This window comes from Coturnix japonica, chromosome 4 (assembly GCF_001577835.2).
Source record: "Coturnix japonica isolate 7356 chromosome 4, Coturnix japonica 2.1, whole genome shotgun sequence".
NCBI lineage: Eukaryota > Metazoa > Chordata > Aves > Galliformes > Phasianidae > Coturnix > Coturnix japonica.
In genome coordinates this window covers 16,492,484-16,510,065 of record NC_029519.1, presented here as the reverse complement: position 1 = coordinate 16,510,065, position 17,582 = coordinate 16,492,484, and the positions used below count along the sequence as shown (strand labels likewise).

Here is a 17,582-nt window from a genome sequence, read left to right as displayed (position 1 = left end):
TAATGTTTGTTTGTTTTAGTTTATTTACAAAGCATGGCAGTTATTTCAGAAGCTCTGCCCATAAAGAATGTAAAACAACATAGTTGTCTCAGGTCTGAATTTAATCTGAGTTACTGGCAGAAGGTTGCTAAATTCAGTCCAAGGTTTCATTCAGTTCTGCCATTGTTTTGACCTAAAAAAATGTTACCATGAAAATGCTGCCATGATTGTTGTGCAGGGAGTATAATGTCTTCATTGAGATGATACCAGAAGTGATTTTAAAAACTTCTGCTGCAATTCAGATGACCAGCAGTGTGTTACAGCCTTAACACCTGTCTTAAGGCCAGCATGTGAGACCGAGCCTTTGTCTGACTGTAACTCTTCTGATTTCAGTGAAGTCACACCCACTTAAATCCTGATTGAATATGTCTCACGTGATTGAGTTTTTAATTGTGTGATTTAATTTTCAGTATCTCCAACCCAGTGTTGGAGCTTTAGAGCACGTTAGAGTAAGGTCAGTAACCATTTTGTTCCATTTTTACTTTCCCAGTTACAGGGAGCCATTAAACGAAAACTGGAAGATGATAGCTCTCCTGCCTCCAGTGGTGTGCCTGATGTCATTTTCCCAAGTGACAGTAAAAGACTTTGTCTCGATGATGTAACCCTTTCCATGGGCCAAGGTACCAATCCCAATGTGGCGTGTCCAGAAATGCAAAGTTCTCCATTCTCCACCAGTCACAGCACTTCTTCCATGGGAGTCACAGGTCATTCCGTGCTCTTGGAAAACAATCACATGAATGGCAGTGGCATCAGCTCCCCATTTTCTGTGCCACCCAACACGGAAATAAATCAGAAGGGGTCAATAGGAGGGCAGGGTAACAGCATTGTCCACTATGATGAGAAAGGAAACAGCTTACAGTCTGTGGACCAAGAGCTGCAGGATCTATTGGAAGAGCTGACAAAGATGCCTGATCCTTCTCCCAATGATCTGGATCTGGAGAAGATTCTGGGCAGCAAGGCTGAAGAGCCACTCGGGCTAAGTCATTCTCAACCAAGCATAAGTACCACTCCAAAGTCCTCCCCGCAGACTTCCCACTTGGACAACCATGTTGCTAACAAAGACTTTTCCCCAGGCTGCAATCCAACCAGTGGAGGATCTCCTCAGATGAGGCCATCATCTGCTGGAGCTAACTTCCAGGTTCCTCCCTCAAACAAACCTGCTGCTTCACCCATCTCTACAGCAGCTCAGAGCAAGAACCAGCCACCACCCATGCTTCCAGTACCCTTACCCAACATACCTGGCTCCAACTGGCATGCTCAGCAGCTGAAGCAGCTGGCAGCTAGCAAGCAGGTGTCTACTACAAAGCAACAAGTACAGGCTCCTAGCTGGCCATCTATGTCTCCTCCTGGTCTTTCTCCTCCTTATAGGGCAGGATCATCCCCACACCATCAGCCTTTCAGTCCTCAAAATGTTATGGTATCTGGAATGCCTGCTAATAATTTACCGGGAAACAACATCCAGAGTCCTCAAAACACTCTGCTTTCAAGCATGGCTTCCAGCAACACCCCCTCCAATGGCCCCTCTCCACCCTACGGGTCTGAGAAGCTTTCCAGTCCAGCTCTGAACCAGCAGCCCTTCAGCCCACAGAGCTCCATGCTGCCTGCCCTGACAGCAGCCAGCTTACCAGCCAGCAATATTAAGAGTCCACAGAACAACTTGGTTGCCAGCATGGCTTCCACAAATACTGGACCTTCTCCACCGTACAGGCCAGAGAAGCTGTCAAGCCCAGCTCTGCATCAGCAGCCCTTCAGTCCTCAAGGTACATTAATCTCTAATATCACTCCCAACAACAATCCCACAAGTATGCAGAACTCACTTTTTAAATCAATGACTACAAGCCAGTCCAAAAATATGAACATAATTATGCAACAGCCATCCGCTAGCTTACAGCCAGGTCTGGTGAATGAGAACCCTGTTAGCCAAGACCAGTTTTCTTTCAACAACACCAAGCCACTATCTCACTTTGCCTCGGAGTCAGCTACTACAAAGATGTCACCCCTGACAGCAGGACAAGGGCAGCAGTCGCTCATTCACTATCTCCAGCAGCAGCAGCAGCAGCCTCCAGCAGCCCAGCAGTCCCAGCAGGCTAACAATAGCCAGTTCCTCCAGCAGCAGTTCCGACAGCTGATGCAGCCACATCGGATGCAGAGACACATGCAGCCTGCCACACTGCCATCTCAAAACAGACAGGTGAGCGTGCTGCTTCTTTCTAACCGGGCTTACATGCAAATGCTGCGTTATGTATTTTCTTCTTTTTGCTTCCCTTTGTGTTTCAAATGTGGCATCGTTAAACTTCGGGGGTGTGTGTAGTGTATGCATGGACAACATCCTGGAGTTATTAGAAGTAACTTTGTTCATTTCTTCAGTTGAAATGTACTTTAATTCTGTTGTGCGCTGTCACTTCTAGCCCAGTGGAGAATTATGTGCTATGAGGCAAAACCCACTTCTCACTACTGAAATAAGTTAGTTTTAAATGTACAAACTGTGTGCTTGGGTACATTGTAAGCTGTAGGGATGTTCCCGTAATTTGTTTTCCATCTTTTTTTTTTTGGTGGCAGATCTTTTTCCCCCACCCGCCCTAATGCCCTTGACTGATTTCATCTCTGTGTTATGTTTCCGAGGCCAGAAAAGACTGGGGGAGGGAGGGTGAGAAGTGAAGTTAAAATATGACTCCTTGGTGGACAGCAGGTCAAACAGTACAGCATCTGAATAGCTAAGAAGCAGACTTGAAATACCTGTTACCAGCATTTGCCAGAAGCAATGCCCTGCTTTGGATGAGGGCCATTCTCCACCCTTTGCTGAGCTGCGATACCAACTGAGCTGGTAAACACAAGAATGTGACTGGCAAGATTGAGAAGCAGCTTTGGTTTCTCTCCAGCAACCTTCTCCCTGAGACCCAGGGAGAGGTGAAAAGCACTATCTACTACTACCCCAAATAGAGAGGTTTGCTGTGTGTTTCAGAGCAAGGAAGGGTGTGGAGACTCGGTCTGAGAGCTCAGGTATGATCAATAAGTGGGTATTTTTTCATTAGGAAGAATAATGGTAGGACACAGATGGAACCTTGCCACCAAAGCCAGCTTCTATGAGGCAGAACCAGCACTTTGGTGTCAAAATCCTTAGCCCAGCTGCATGCTGTCCTACCTCCTAGGAGTTCAGCTCTTCTAGAGAGGCATTTCTTCAGTGTGGATGGCTTAGTGTGAAACTTTTTTTTGTGACAGCAATGAAAAATAAGCGGATAGCTATAAACATCATCATTGTAGTGGTGAATTAACAAAGTGCATTTCCACCGTGCCTCTCTGAGATCGACCCAAAGTTGTGTAAGCAGTGAATCTCTTTAATTGTCCCAAACCAGCACTCTTCAAACAGCTTTCCCACTGCTCTGCCTGTGCTGTGTTTCCAGGTGCTTCTCACTGTCAGAGAGGTACCATCATCTGGTGCCTATCAGCAACTATCAAGGACAGTTAAAACAGTGATTACAGGCAATGAGCATCTTATGATTTCAGACTAGTTAGGTAAGATCCTGGTTGGTGCCTCCCTCATTTTACAAGTGAGACTGGTGCACTAATTATGCACCAGATGACAGTGCTTTGGTTTTTAGTGTGCTGAGCCACCTAAGAAGGATGGTGGATGTTCAGGAGCTGAATACTTTGCTGGGTTTTGATGATTTTGCTGCAAATCTCATAGGAGAATGTGGAATCCTAGTGCTGAATTAAAAGTAAATGGCAAAAAAATGGATTTTTTTGAGTGAAAGAAGGACAGAATATTGAAAAGTATTTGAGATGTGAAACCTTAAAATTCTGGGTTAGTTGCTGTTCTTTTCATGAGAACTAAAGCAAAGGCTCCACATCCCAGATGCTGGCTTGCTCTTGGTGCCTCCCAGCTGCAGCGTGTGGAACGTAATGGTGTATCTCTTCAATGTAATCAGTCTGCATCCCAGAGCCTGGGTTGCCTGGACAAGTGGCAGATCTGATAACGTGTGATCTTTTCACGTCTGAAGCGCTATGTCTTTATCGCTGAACGCTGACAGATATTGATTTAGGCACCAACAGTTTGCGTTGTGTGATATTGCAAAGCCTGGTGGTACTCACACTGCGCCGGTGGATATGCTCAAGTTTTCATTATACTCGTGTACTACTAGTGCTTGCTGAGTGAAATTACACTCAAAAGGTCTGGACTCATAAATCCACAATATAAAGGTGGTATTCAGTGCCAGAGAGTCTCCTGCTGCTTTCTGGGATGCAGCTCAGCCCCCTGACTTTCTGTTGGCTGGCTCTGGGTGTGTGAAGGCAGCATCTGCCCAGGCAGGTTGAATAGTTGGGCATCTCCCTCATTTTATGTCTAAATACAGCTTGTACTTGCAGATCGTCTCTTTTGGCATGTCAGAAATACTGGGCCCAATTGTGCCTTCAGCTATGCTGGTATGACATCCCTGAGTTCAGAAGGGCTGTTCTCTTGTTCCAAATGATATATGAATAGAAACAGGCCCTCATGAGTGGAAAGAGGAGTTCTCCTGCTTGTAGGTAGAAGAGCTGGAGATCTCTACATTTAAATTCGGGCTGCAATAAAAGAAACCTTTTGGGGGCTGTGAGTTTTCCAAGCCCAAGTCTGACTGAGTTAGTTTCAGAGCCCTGGGAAGGGGGCTGCATTGCCCACTGTTCCATAACACACTTTTTCAGACAAGACTCGATGGAAGGGTTTGTTTTGCTGGGGGGACATGGCTAATAAATAGCTATTGTTTGGGTGTGACACATTGTGCATTTCTGAGCTGCATTTGCTCTGCGGGAACCAAGTGTGCTATTCTTAGAGCCCTCCACATTTCTGCTGACATCCAGATAGTTGTATACCGGGCTCTCAGTGGAGGGTATATTTGTTTCAGCTCCGTTGCCAAAAATTATGGAAAAGGAAAAAAATATAGCGGAAGAAGCAGAGAGAAAAATCGTATCACTTGCAATATAAATAGCTGTATTTACTGTATGCTGACTGTATATGAGATATTGAAGAATGTGATGAAGATTATTTTGTTTTTTAAAGAACTCTGTAAAGGACTGAGCAGTGTTTGTTTCAGTGTGGTAAGAGAAGCAATAGAGTATCTGAGTTGGTGGAGTAAATCACAGGCTGCAGAAGCACCAAAACCCCCCAGCTTCATTAAACATGCTAGGAGGAAAAAAGTGAACCAAAAAATCTTGCTTCTGTGCGTGATCTCTCTAAAAATAGAAACAAATCTACAGAAGAAGTGCACTGTTACAAAGAGCAAAGTGACCCAGAGCTTAGATGTTAAAGGTTAAATAAATATAATGGAATACAATGTTCAGCTTTTATTAATGTAAAAATAGCAGCGTACATTCAGTTGCGGTGTATGTACAGGGAAAACAGTCATGTTTTAGTGGGGATTTCTGAGATGTTGTAAATTTTCCTAACACACAAAACAAGCTGTGATATCACGTATTATTAATAAGACTGGAATCCCAGATTTCATCTGCAGTTTCGGTCTTTCCCCTGTCCTGCTCCCTTCCCCTTCCCTTTTGTCTTTAAGTATCACACTGATCTTTAAAGCCACCATGAATGAAGTTCTGCTGGGTCTTTCCTTCTGATCTTACCTTTTTCCATCCTTCTCTTGTTTCTTCTCCTTTGTTTTTCCTCTTCTTTCTCCTTTTCCTTCTCTTTTCTCTGGAAAGACTTTGGTTTTTTTTAATATATTTTTTTAACTAACGCTGCGGGGAAGAAAAACAGATTTGATTTCAAAGGGCAGTGATAGCACAATACCGGAGCAAAGCCTTGGAGGGAGTAAAGAGCTTTTGAAGGCAGAGGAGCAAGCCCTTCAGCTAATTAAGTGCCTTTGACTGGATGAATAAAGGAAGCCGGTGATGAATCTGGATTGCAGCAAGCAAGCAGTGAGGCTGAGCCTGGAGTTTGACCCCTCTGCCTATGTAAAAACATCTTAAATGGTCATTTCTGAATTTATATTTAGCAGTGCTGTTGCAAAAGTGTTGGTATTTTTTGCTCTAACCCAAAGATTCCCCTTCCCAGAGGAGCCCTACAGAGGGTATTGCACAGCCAACTCCTCCCTGCCCCCATCACTAATTCACATTGGATAGCTCTTGGAAAGTAAGGAGGAGGCTTTTGGAAAGACGTAGGGTGTTGGCCAGCCATGCCAATAGTAGCCTTGTATTTTCAGAACTGCAGAAGATGAGATAAAAAAAATCAGGTCTGATCTTCTTACCCTACTGCTCTTCTGTGTTATTTGGTTAAATTGCATGTGTCCTTCTGTGTTAGGCTGCCTTATTTCAGGTCATTTCACTGCTGTAGCTGAGCCTTGCTTTCCATGCCTTAGTTTTCACAGTACTTCAGTGCTCAATCAAGTTGCTTCTGGCACCTCTGCCCAATGCAAAGGGAGTTTCTCCCAGTAAGCCCTCAATTAGCTCCCAGCAACTAACTGGGGGCATTGCCTGCAGGACCACTAAGTGCTGGGTGTGTGCAGGCTGACCTGGCAGCCACCCTTGTTTTGGTGGAGAAGGAAAAGAGAAGCGCTTAATGCACCGTGAATGTGCAGATGGAAGTGGGACATCCCAGAGAAACGTAGGACAGGTCACTGAATGGCAACTGGACAGGCTGCTTTTATAGTCTGTTCTCATGCCCAGGACATGCAATTTCTGCCCCACTTGTGGAAGATTCATTTGTTCATTGTCTGTATTTTTGCAGTTTGTGGGGCTCAGCTCCAGCTCAAAGCAGCCTGGCATTCAGGAAATGTGCTCACCTCCCCAAATCCATGCCCTTCTCACTCTCTCAAATTTGCTGCCTAAATTAACAGTTAATTTTAGTACTTTTTTGTGGGGATATTGTGAAAGCATTGGTTGTACCTCCCTTTTGGGATGAGGGAAGAAGGTTTCTCTCCAGTATTGTCACACTGAAGTCTAAAATTGCATCGACACTTGCAAAGCTGAAGTACTGAGGGCACCAGTGGCTAATTAATGATTGGAATGAAAAGCAAGCAGATGAATCAGGCAGCCTTCGGAGGGCAATAAATCAGGTGGTGCCGCCGGGTGGCGGGGCAGGGTGACGAGAGCTGCCCACTGCATCCTGCTCAGCCATTCCTGCCCTGCTGCAGTGAGTGCTGCACGCGCAATAAAAGCACAGACATGTTTTGTTTCAGATGCGATACCTAGAAATAACTTTCCTGGTAAAATGAACTCAGTCTCTTTTTCTCTGGGCGTTTTGGAGAAATTTCAGTGTGTGGGTGGGGGAAACAAAGCAGTGGCTGTAAACAGGAACTGATATTGTCTCCGTGTCTGAATGGGGAGAGAAACTGAACTGGCTTCCTCGGTTACCTCGTACATCTGCGAGTCTGGAAACACTGGGGTGATTCACAGTTTGCTGATTAATATAGGAGCAAGCAAAATAGGGTGAATTAGCGGCCATTAGAGAGATGCTCTGTATGGCAAATGTCCCCCTAGAACAAATGATGTTTCACGAAGATTGCTTAGAGGAAGAGGTAATGGGTCTTAAATACAAATTAGAATCAGTCTCGTCAAAGCTGTTAACATTAAGGTTTGAAAGCCAAACGCTATTACAAGCTGTCTTCAGAAACTCTGGCCGTTTAGGAAGTGTATCAGTCTGCTGTGTCGGCGCTGCAATATTTCTGTCTCAAGTACTTCGGACTATTTCAAGCAGCCTGCACAAATAATTGATAGAAACTCACAGTCAGAACGGAGCAGCTCTTCCTAGGTCTTTGAAGGCTAATCACAGTTACATGTAGATTTTTAGGTTAAATCTTTTACAGAATATCTAAAGGCAAAAATCATATCAGTCCGTAATTCTTAAAAGCTCTTCTGTCAATTAACAAAAAGTAATCCTGTGTTACAGTTTAACCCTTTGCATATGGGAATGTGAAAAGAACAAGATAGAAAATACATTACTGCAACATAAGTAGTGTTCTCTGTCTGACCGGCATAATGATTTAGCAGTTCTCTGTGTAGTAATGAAAATGAGATGCCTTAAATCAGCATCAGACAGATGCAGATTTGAATGCAGATTCTGGACAACCTGTGCTGAGGTATTTTTCCCCACTGGAGAGTTGTTAAGAACCCACTGAAGGAGGGGGAGAGCCGTGTGAAGCAGATGGGGCAGCGCGATATCCTGGTCTGACACGGTACATGAACGGCTTGATCTTGTAAAGACTCAAACACACACACCTAAATTTACACAGCGGGAGGTCATCCCAGGATGACTGCAGGATTATTTCTGAGAGCAAAGTGAATCATGTATGCACGTCTTTGTATGCTCAGCAAAGATCAGAGGTGGAAGAAGAGGATGCCGCAAAGGGCAAAGTAATCACTGGCAGTGGCAGCTTAGTTCTGCCACTGAAGAAAGGAGCCGGAAGCTTTGGTGCCCCACACCTGCCTTAGTTCAAGCTCACATTTGAATAATTCTTGGCTCTCTGTCTTTTTGAGGATTGTACCAGCATTCTGTAAATGTCCCAGCCTTCAAAGAAGTTGAAGTTGGTTATTTGCAGCCCTCCAGGTTTTGGTTTTCCAGTTGTGGGCAGCAGGAGGAAGAGCTGCCCCTTGCAGGAAGACAAGCTGCCCCTCCACAGGGCACAGCGTAACAAAGGGAAAGGAGGGGGAAAATCTGACCTGGGTTTGGTTCCCCTCTTTTTCTTTCATGGCTGTGGGCTGCTACTGTGAATGTTTCTTTCCCACCCAGAAAGATGAAGACATACTATCCTGGGGTAACAGTAGTACGTTACCGTGTCGTAAACCAATTTCTCTCACTGCTTTAAGACTCAGAGCTTTTGGAAGCTTCTCTCTGCCTAATGAATGTGTTTAACATTTCCTTTACTCTCTGGCATTATTAAGTATAAACTGTTACTCTACTGGATTGAAGTGTGGTTTACAAGGCACTCGCACTGGGATGGTCTGTTTTCCCTTACAGTTGCTTCAAAGGACGTGCTTAAACAATGAATGAATGGTACCAGTGGTACTTATTTCAGTCAGCCCCCCTTTTCTCCTCCTTTCCTGCAGCAGCACTTCTGCTTTCTGTGTAGAAATGCAGTTCTTAGCAGCACAGATGCAGAGAGAGGGTAAGCCACTTTTTCTCCTTTCCCTCTCCTCCCAAGAGGTATCCTGTGACTTCCTCTATTAGCCCATTAATCACTGCAGCTCAAAATTCAGCCTGATCAAAGGAGCAGAACCAAGTTGAAAAGTGCACATTCTGGCAATTGACTTCACTGTTTATAGGTTCCCCGCTGAGCTCATTTAGAGCCGGGATGAAGCTGTTCTCCTGCAGGTCTGCTCCTTGGCTTGGCAGTAGCTCCGCACTGGGTGCCACACTGGGATCCCTGTGTCCCGCAGCACCCATACAGAGGCTGAGTGCCCTCCTGGTGGCTTGGTGCAAGGCCTGCACTTGGCTTTAGGTTGTGCTTCAGCTGCAGGAAAAGCCAAGAGCCTGCTAGCTGAAGGTGCCCGCAGTAAATAGAGATGATTCGGTGTTTTGCAATGCACGCGTCAGGTTTCTGTCTCTTGCAGCTGTCCTTCCTGGGTCGCGAGTGGGAAGGAAAGCATTAAAAAACACACAGGGGAAATTTGTAAACAACGTGAAATTTCTTGTAAAAGTTTTCTTTACGATGTGATGACTCACTTAAGGAATACAGTTGTTTTTAAAGCCTATTTATACATGCAGCTAGAAACCCGTGCTGTTTTCTGTCATTAACAGTCTTGTTGGTTCTTGTTTGCTGAAAGCAAAAATGCAGGCTGCCCATACCTGTGCTGCTCTCTGCAGATTAACATCTGATTTTGCAATCCGTATGCCTCTCAAATTCCAGTCGATGTAGACGGGAGTTACGGGTTCTCCAGGAATATGGTGTGGGGCTCCTGATATCGTCAGCTGCGATTCTGTGGTTCCCAAAAGCGTGCTCATATTTCTTAGGGCGAGATTCACTCAATGTGTAGGTTCTTATCTCATTAAAGTGAGTTATCGTTGCTGAGATGTGAATGGCATTCTATTATCAGAAAATATTATGTATTTAATGGTTTAAGAGTACGTAAGGTCAGCAGGAACGCAGAACCGCTGATAACATCACCATGGGCAGTGTGATGGCCCTGAAAAAGGAGTAAATCTTTCTTTTAGTGATAAAAAAAAAGGAGCTAGACATGTCGCCGTTTTCCCATGGTTCTGGACTTTATCTAAAACCTCCAGTGTGTTCACTTATGCTGTGTTTTCCATTTGTGAAAACAAATAGAAAGCATTTAACAAGAGACCTTTCTTTTATTATTAAGAAAAAGATTATGACAGTGAAGGGAGGAAGTGGGCAACCCATTTCATGCTCAGTTCAGTCTTTGAATTTTTTTCCTACCTATATAGATATGTGTTTTCTTATCCATATATATATATGTATATATATATGAGAGAAAAAAAAGAGTTTAGAGAGGACTATGGCCTTCATCATAGACTCTGTAAGGAATAAGATTAGAAAGGACAGCCTGACTTGGGTGACTACATGCTAGTTGTGGCAGTCTGTAGCACTGCCAGACTAAATGGAAACAGTTAGCCAGGATAAGGAATTAAAGTAATCCCTTATATTAGGAGCCTGAAAATGAGACGACCTTCTGCATATGCCCTGTGTGTGTTTCTAACCCAGCTGGGATGTTTCTCCCTACCTTTGCTGTGCAGAAAACAACAAACAGCCCAGCTCTGGGAAACTGGAGCACAGGCTTGCAAATATTGCAGGCTTTAAATGCGTTTTTAACAGTAGTTTGTGATTGGAATGACAGGAAGGAAATGAGCAGAAAACATCCTAGTTTATCTCTATATAAAATCTTGCTTGTGAAAGATAGAGTTACCACAATAATGATCAGCCACTAATTGATTCACTGTGCTATGAGACAACTGCTGAGCAGAGAAGCCCAGGGTCATTTTCATGCTCGAACTCTGCTGTGGTTTGTTGCTGAGGAGGGGCAGGAGAGGGTTATAAAGCAGCCGCCACCACTTTCAGCCCTGCTTTTTTCAGGGAAAAAGAAAAAACAAAAACAACAAAAAAAAACACCAAAAAACAACAACAAAAAAAGACACCACTGGCCAAGATCTCTTTCCTTTGGAAATTGTGGCTGGGAGGGGCCCCTGGGGCTTGTGAGACAAAGTGGGCAGGCAGACAGTCCCTTTCTTGCATCGTAGGCAGCAGGCAGCCCACGGAAGTGAGGCACCAGGCCGAGTTGGATGACGCGCCGCGCTGGGCTGGGCGGCAGCATTGGCCGCAATGGGTTTGCAGCTGTTGGTTTCTTCCCTTCTCCCTCTCCTATCCTCCCTCCTCCTGCCTGACCCCACGCAGCTCCAGTACTAAGGACTTCTGCCTGCCGTTGGGGGATGCACCAGAGCTGGCCCCACTCACTGCTGCAGCCTCTTCCCTTGTCTGAACACCCTCAGCAAATAGGGAGAGAAAGGAAAGCATTAAGGAAAATAAGACTCTTCAGCTTAACCTGGTCATCTGTTGCTTCCTTCTGGGTTTGCTGTGACACGTGTTTGTGAGCACTGCCTTTCCCTTAGTGCTCTTTCAGGGTATTGCAGTCGTGAGGCATCCAGTGGGACAGGGAAGGAAGGAACCTTCTGGAGAGAGGGACAGTGCAGAGCTGCGACCTCTCCGCAGGTTGGCAGCAAGATACAGGCAGCCTGCGGGTCTCACTGTGGTGGTGGTCTCACCTGTGAAGCACCTGACAGCAAAGTGTGCTTGACCCAGCTGTACCCAGCAGAGCTTTTCTGAGCCTTGCAGAGTGTGCAGGTTCCCAGGCACTCAGGCTTTCAGATTTGCATCCATCTCGTAACCCAAAACTGCTTCAACCTCATGTTTGTGAGGGACACGGAGAATTTCTTAACTGCTTTCACTCCTAGATTTTAAAACATAAAGATGTGTCTCGGTGCCTTAGCCAGGAGATGCCCACCAGCTGCAGCTCACCTGCTCTGCAGTGCGGGGCACTGCTGCTGCTCAGCCAGCCTTCCTGCCTCTCTTCACCTCCAGCAGCAATGTCAAGCTAACCCAATTCTGCAGCTGGTATCGAGTGCCAGAGGCGAGCTGTGTAGATGTCTCTTTAATTCCTGCGCTTGTACAATTTCGTGTATATTTTTCCTCCAGTTCCAGTGACTCACAGAGTCCTTGGGGCGGAGGCAGGGGGAGAATAAGAAGGCTGTAACCCAGGTCTAATGTACTCATCTGCTCAAGCCAGTTGTCAATGAGCCTTTTCTCTTTCTGTCCGCAAAGATATTGCCTCTCAGGAGCCTCTTTGGCCTCCCAGTTATAATTACGTCACCAGCAGTTTTGCTCTTGTCTGTCCCCTGAGGCCGGCTGCCCCTCCTCTGCCGGGTGCCATGCCTCGGGACTGCCAGCACGGCGTGGGACGGCAGCAGCTGCACAGCCCCACACCACCACAGCACACAGCATGCCATGATGTCCTTCGTGGCATGAAACAGAAGCAGAGCGGGCACCGGAGCAGGTTTTTGGCACGTTTCTTTATCGGCATGTAACGGGCGCCTTATTGAGGGGTGGGGGGCATTGCTCCTGGAAGGGACAGCAGCAACCAGATGCTGTGGTGGTCAGGGGGATTTGTGTCTGTATGAAATAGATTTAGAAGTAAGGTGCGGTAGCATATAAGTGACTTTTATTTTCTCATCTGTTCAGTGCGCACCCTGCAATAGCTCTGCCAGGTAGATTTGAATTAAAACCAGCTCCACAGGCAGCAAAGGTTCTTGAGCCTCGTTGCTGAGACCGGAAATCCATTGTGGCATCCCGATTAGTGCTGGTGAAATCAGAAACCTCCTTCAGTGTCGATAGGAATCTCGCAAATGAGAATATAACCTGTTAATCCTGAATTTGAACAAGAATGGTTATGCGACCCCAGGACAAGTCCAAGATGCACCGTATCCATGTGCCCCTGTGCCAGCAGGAGCTGCTCATATGCTCATATGCTGTGGCACCTCCTGCATGCAGCCCTGCTTTGTGCCAGGTCTTTGAGGCTGGAGGAGGAGGTGATGCAGAGTGAGGCTGGGCAGTCTGCATAGGCTAAGACCGACAATGGGACTTCTGCTTTGGTGCTGTAGGATGGGGCCATGGGCTCACAGCGGTCCTTGTGCTGCTGCCAAAGAATGGAAGTCTGGGATGGCTATCCATGCTGATGCAGTCCCATAATAGTGCCTTTAATTGTGTGTAACAGTAGGTTCTGTTTTGTCCTATGCTAATAATGAATTTCAGGGTATAAATAACTCTGCAATTAAAACAAAATGCCTAACGATTTATCATTTGACACCTATGCTGGACCTATGGTCTGCTGGAGCCTTGTCTGCGTGAGAGCTCTGCTCCTGCCTTGAATATGGTATAATTGTTTTACAAAGAACACATGGATACTCTGGTCATTAAGAAATGCCAGCTGGAATGTGCAGTAGCACCAGGGAGCAGAGAACAACTAGAAAAGCTTGTGCTGAGGCTGCAGAGAGCTCTCACTTGAGAAGCAAAGCCACAGTTTGTTTGACTACTTCTGTAGCCAGGCATGTGTGGCACATGGGAAGATGGGAGTTCTGCACAGCCAGGAGAGCCTGCTGCGCCCAGAGCTGCTCCTCAGGCACAGCAGAGGCTGCTGAGATCCAGACTGAGGGCAGAAGTGTGGGTTGGCACTGGTTCGGGAGCTGTGAGACGTGGGTTCTGTGATAGGCTGGAGTCAGGAGCTCCAAACAGGGCTTTTTGAAGGGTGACTTGCCCCAGACACACTGTGTGGAGGTGCAGTGGGGAGCTGCTCTATCAGTGTGCCTGGGCTTGGCACTGCCTGCTGTGTGGGCCGTCCCTTTGCATTTCTGGAAGCAGCAGCCGTGGCCATTCAATGCACAAAAGGCCATGCTGCTGGAAATCATACGGATACCTGAAATAGCTGAGTTCTGCCTTAGGAAACATGTTCACTTCTGTCCTGTTTTTCCAGCGTGGTGGCTGGGAAGCACTTACCTTTGATGGTGCTCCTCCACCTCCTCTGCCTTGAGCAGCACCTGCTGGGGGACAGGCACTTTCCAAGAGTAATACTGGCTGACTCCTGCTCTAAGTAATGATATGTTTATCTGCAGTATATGGAAGCAGGAGATGTCTTGAGGTGGTAGTTATCTGGAGAGTGGTAAACAAAAGCAGGTAAGATTGGAACTCAAACTGTGAGAAGGCTTGTTTGACTCTGAAGAAAACAACTGTGAAACCAAATAACAGTCTTCAAAAAAAATCTGCTGTCATGTGTCTCGTGCCAAAATCTGCATTATTTGTACAGGGAGCTCTAAGCATCTTTTAACCAGGAGGTGAGGAAAAGGAGCTCATTGTCTGCTCCTTGTTTTCATACTAGGTAGATGTGAATCAGGAATCCTGCTGTTGCTGAATCTTTCCCAGAAAAAGGAATTTATTTCACATTCACTCGGAGGAAAGCTTCCAAAGAGGTTGTACCTAGATTCTCTGTAAGAAGTGCTCTTAAGGTTTCCAAGAGTTCATGCAGGCTTCTCTGTAGCCTGCTTATATCAGAGGAGCAGCATCTGGATGCACTGTTCTTCCAGCTCTAAAGAAGCCACTTGTACTACAGTACAATCAGAATTGTTTCAGTTGGAAGGGACCTTTAAAGGCCATCTGGTTCAACTCCCCTGTAACGAGCAGGGACACCCACAGCTCTATGAGATGCTCATTGCCCAGCTCTTAGCCTGTCCTCACAGGGAGGTGTTCCATCCCTTGCATTATTTTTGTGGCCCTCCTCTGGATGCAGCACTCCAGGTGAGGTCTCACAGCACAGAGCTGAGGGGCAGATCCCCTCCCTCGCCCTTCTGGCCACGCTGCTTTGGATGCACCCAGGATCCAGTTGGCCTTCTGGGCTGCAAGGGCACAGTGCTGGCTTCCATCCAGCTGACATCCACCAGCCACCCCCAAGTCCCTTTCAGCAGGGCTGTGCTCCATCCTTACACCCCCCGGACTGCCCTGATAGTGCCGGTGCCAGACCTTGAAATTAGCTTTGTTGAACCTCACGAGGTTCTCCTGGGCTCACAGCTTAGCCTATCTGGGTCTCTCTGGATGGCATCCCATCCCTTGGGCATGTTAGCTGCACCACACAGCTTAGTGTCATCTGCAAACTTGCTGAGTGGGCACTCAGTCCCACGTTCATCCAGCTCCATCTGGACACTGAGCCATTGACCACCATTCTCTGCATACGATCTCACAACCAGTTCCTCATCCACTGAACAGTCCACCCATCAAATCCATATCTTTCCAGTTTGGAGAAAAGGATACTGTGGGGCACCATGTCAGAGTCCTAACTGAAGTCCAGATAGGTTACATCAGTAGCTCTTCTTTTGTCCACTAACACAGTTACACCATCATAAAAAGCTATGAGGTTGGTCAGGCAGGACCTGCTATTGGTGAAGTCATGCTGATTATCCCATATCACCTCCCCCTCTTCAATGTGCCTTAGCACTGCTCCCAGGAGGATCTGCTCTATGATCTTCACAGCATGCAGGTGATACTGATAGGTCAGTAGTTCCCTGATTCATCTTTTCTACCCTTCTTAAAAGTGAGAGTCCAATCACTGGGGACTTCACTGGCCACCGTGAGTTTTCATATATCATCAAGAGTGGCTTAGTGACTGTGTGAGCCAACGCTCACAGGATTCAGGGATGCATCTCACTGGGACCCTTTGTCTGGAGACAGAGAAGATTATTTCCATCAAGAAATGAATGGAGATGTCAGCAGTGACAATAAGGATCTTACAGGTTCAGAACTGACATAGAACCAGGAATTTGGCAATCTGCTGACTTGAGCAGGACACCTGCTGACAGTCTGAGCACTTCTGCTTGAGGACCTCAGTGAGGATGTGAGAAGTACCAGGTCAAAAACTGAAACCTTGGTCTGAAAGTGGAGCTGTTATTTAGGTCTGACAGCGTGTACTTCTTTGGTTCCATGGAGTGGTTGGAGCTGCTCCTGGAGGGCAGCGGGAGGACTGATTTAATGCTGCATGTCTTTTCTCCTTTACTCTGAACTCTTAATTATGCCGGCATTTCACTGCAGATTAGCAGTGAGCGCGGTGCCGATCTGGAGCCCCTGGGGTGCAGCAGGCACACAGCCCTCGTTGTGCTGGCCCTGCTGCTCACTCACAGGAGCGCGCTCCTCAAGGACACACACACGCCATTACGGTGCGAGGAGACTCCGTTTGCTTTTTTATTCCTCTTTTACATTCTCCCTCCCCACCCCCCGCTTCTTCTCCTTTTGTGTAATCATTGCAAAACAGGAACAAATGAGTGTGTCACTTTAAACCATGGAACCACTTAGTCCGTAAAGACAGATTTGGTGTCTTTGTGCTGGCAGTCAGGGGCCAGCGCAGCACTCCATAGTGATCCCAGTGTTCTTCCCTGCCCCTCACCCCCCCCTTGCTCCCCACCCCCTCTGCAGCCTCGCTCTGTGTTTGCCTGCCTCTGTTTTTGTGGTTGGGAACCAGCAGAAGAATGGAATGGATTTAATGATTTGTTGGCTGCAGTGCCGGCATGATTAAGTCAATAAAGCTGCAAGCTGAAAACAGACAGTGTAGTTACAGTATATGACTTTAACCTTGTTAATGCATGTTTATGTCCTCCTGCCCACTGTATAGCTGTACGTTGCATAAAGGAGATCTGACCAATCTTTAACCCATTAAATAATTCATAAAGTGAGAGCAGACATCAGCTACTTGCAGAGCGGATCAGTAACCATGGGGTCAGCAATAACTTTGGCTCCCTGGACCATATCCAGCGTGTTTAAACTCTGGTGATGTCACCAGGCAAGCTTCTAACCTTAATCATTTGGATGTGGACAAAGGGAAGTTAACTGTTGACATGCAGTGTCTCTGCAGAGGAAATGCTCATGAGCACCCTGCAGTGTCGGGGCATGGGCCAGCCCCAGCCTTCTCCTGTCTTTTGTGTGCTTCCCTGTTGCCTCACAGCAGAGCCCTGCTGGGCCAGCTGCTATGTGTGCATCTCCTAAACTCTTTTTCTCTTACGTGACCAAAACACGCAGAATTACAGGGAGATGGTGGTGGACGTGAGAAGAGGGTGTTTGTAGAGACCTGAGTGTCTTTTCCATCATGGATGAATTTTGATTTGAAAGCATCTCCTGCCTGTTAAGTGATAGAGAATGGTCTGTGACGGGGCTGGAGGCAGGCAGAAATTGAAGGTGCAGGACTGGGCATAGCACAAAGTGGGACTGTTCTCACTGAGGTGAAAGCTCTCTCCATGCCATAGCAAGCTGTGCCCATGGCCATTGCAGCACTGCTCCCAAGGCACGTAAGGGGTGAGCTGTGGGGCTGCAGGGATGAGCCATGGTCTGTGGCTGGTCACGCTCTGCTGAGCTGCACAGCCAGGTCAGAGGCCCCAGGGGACCATTACGCGTTGGTGTGGTTTAGTGCTGTTCTGAGGTGCAGCTGGTTGGGGCTGGTTGTCCAGGGGGTGGACATATAGAGGACATGACAAAATCTTGTTTGCGAAGTGAACCAGACACTGCCTTTACTGGGGAGAGGGCAGAGTGCAG

At 46.8% G+C, this 17,582-nt stretch overlaps 1 protein-coding gene across 1 annotated transcript in view; it reads left to right on the top strand.

Moving 5' to 3' along the window:
• MAMLD1 (mastermind like domain containing 1) overlaps nucleotides 1-17,582 on the top strand; it is a 71,710-nt gene that overhangs the window by 41,816 nt on the left and 12,312 nt on the right. Inside the window, exon 2 of the mRNA XM_015860803.2 lies at nucleotides 530-2,230. Within this exon, the coding sequence (XP_015716289.1) occupies nucleotides 530-2,230 (1,701 nt within the window). The remainder of the gene's footprint in view (nucleotides 1-529; nucleotides 2,231-17,582) is intronic.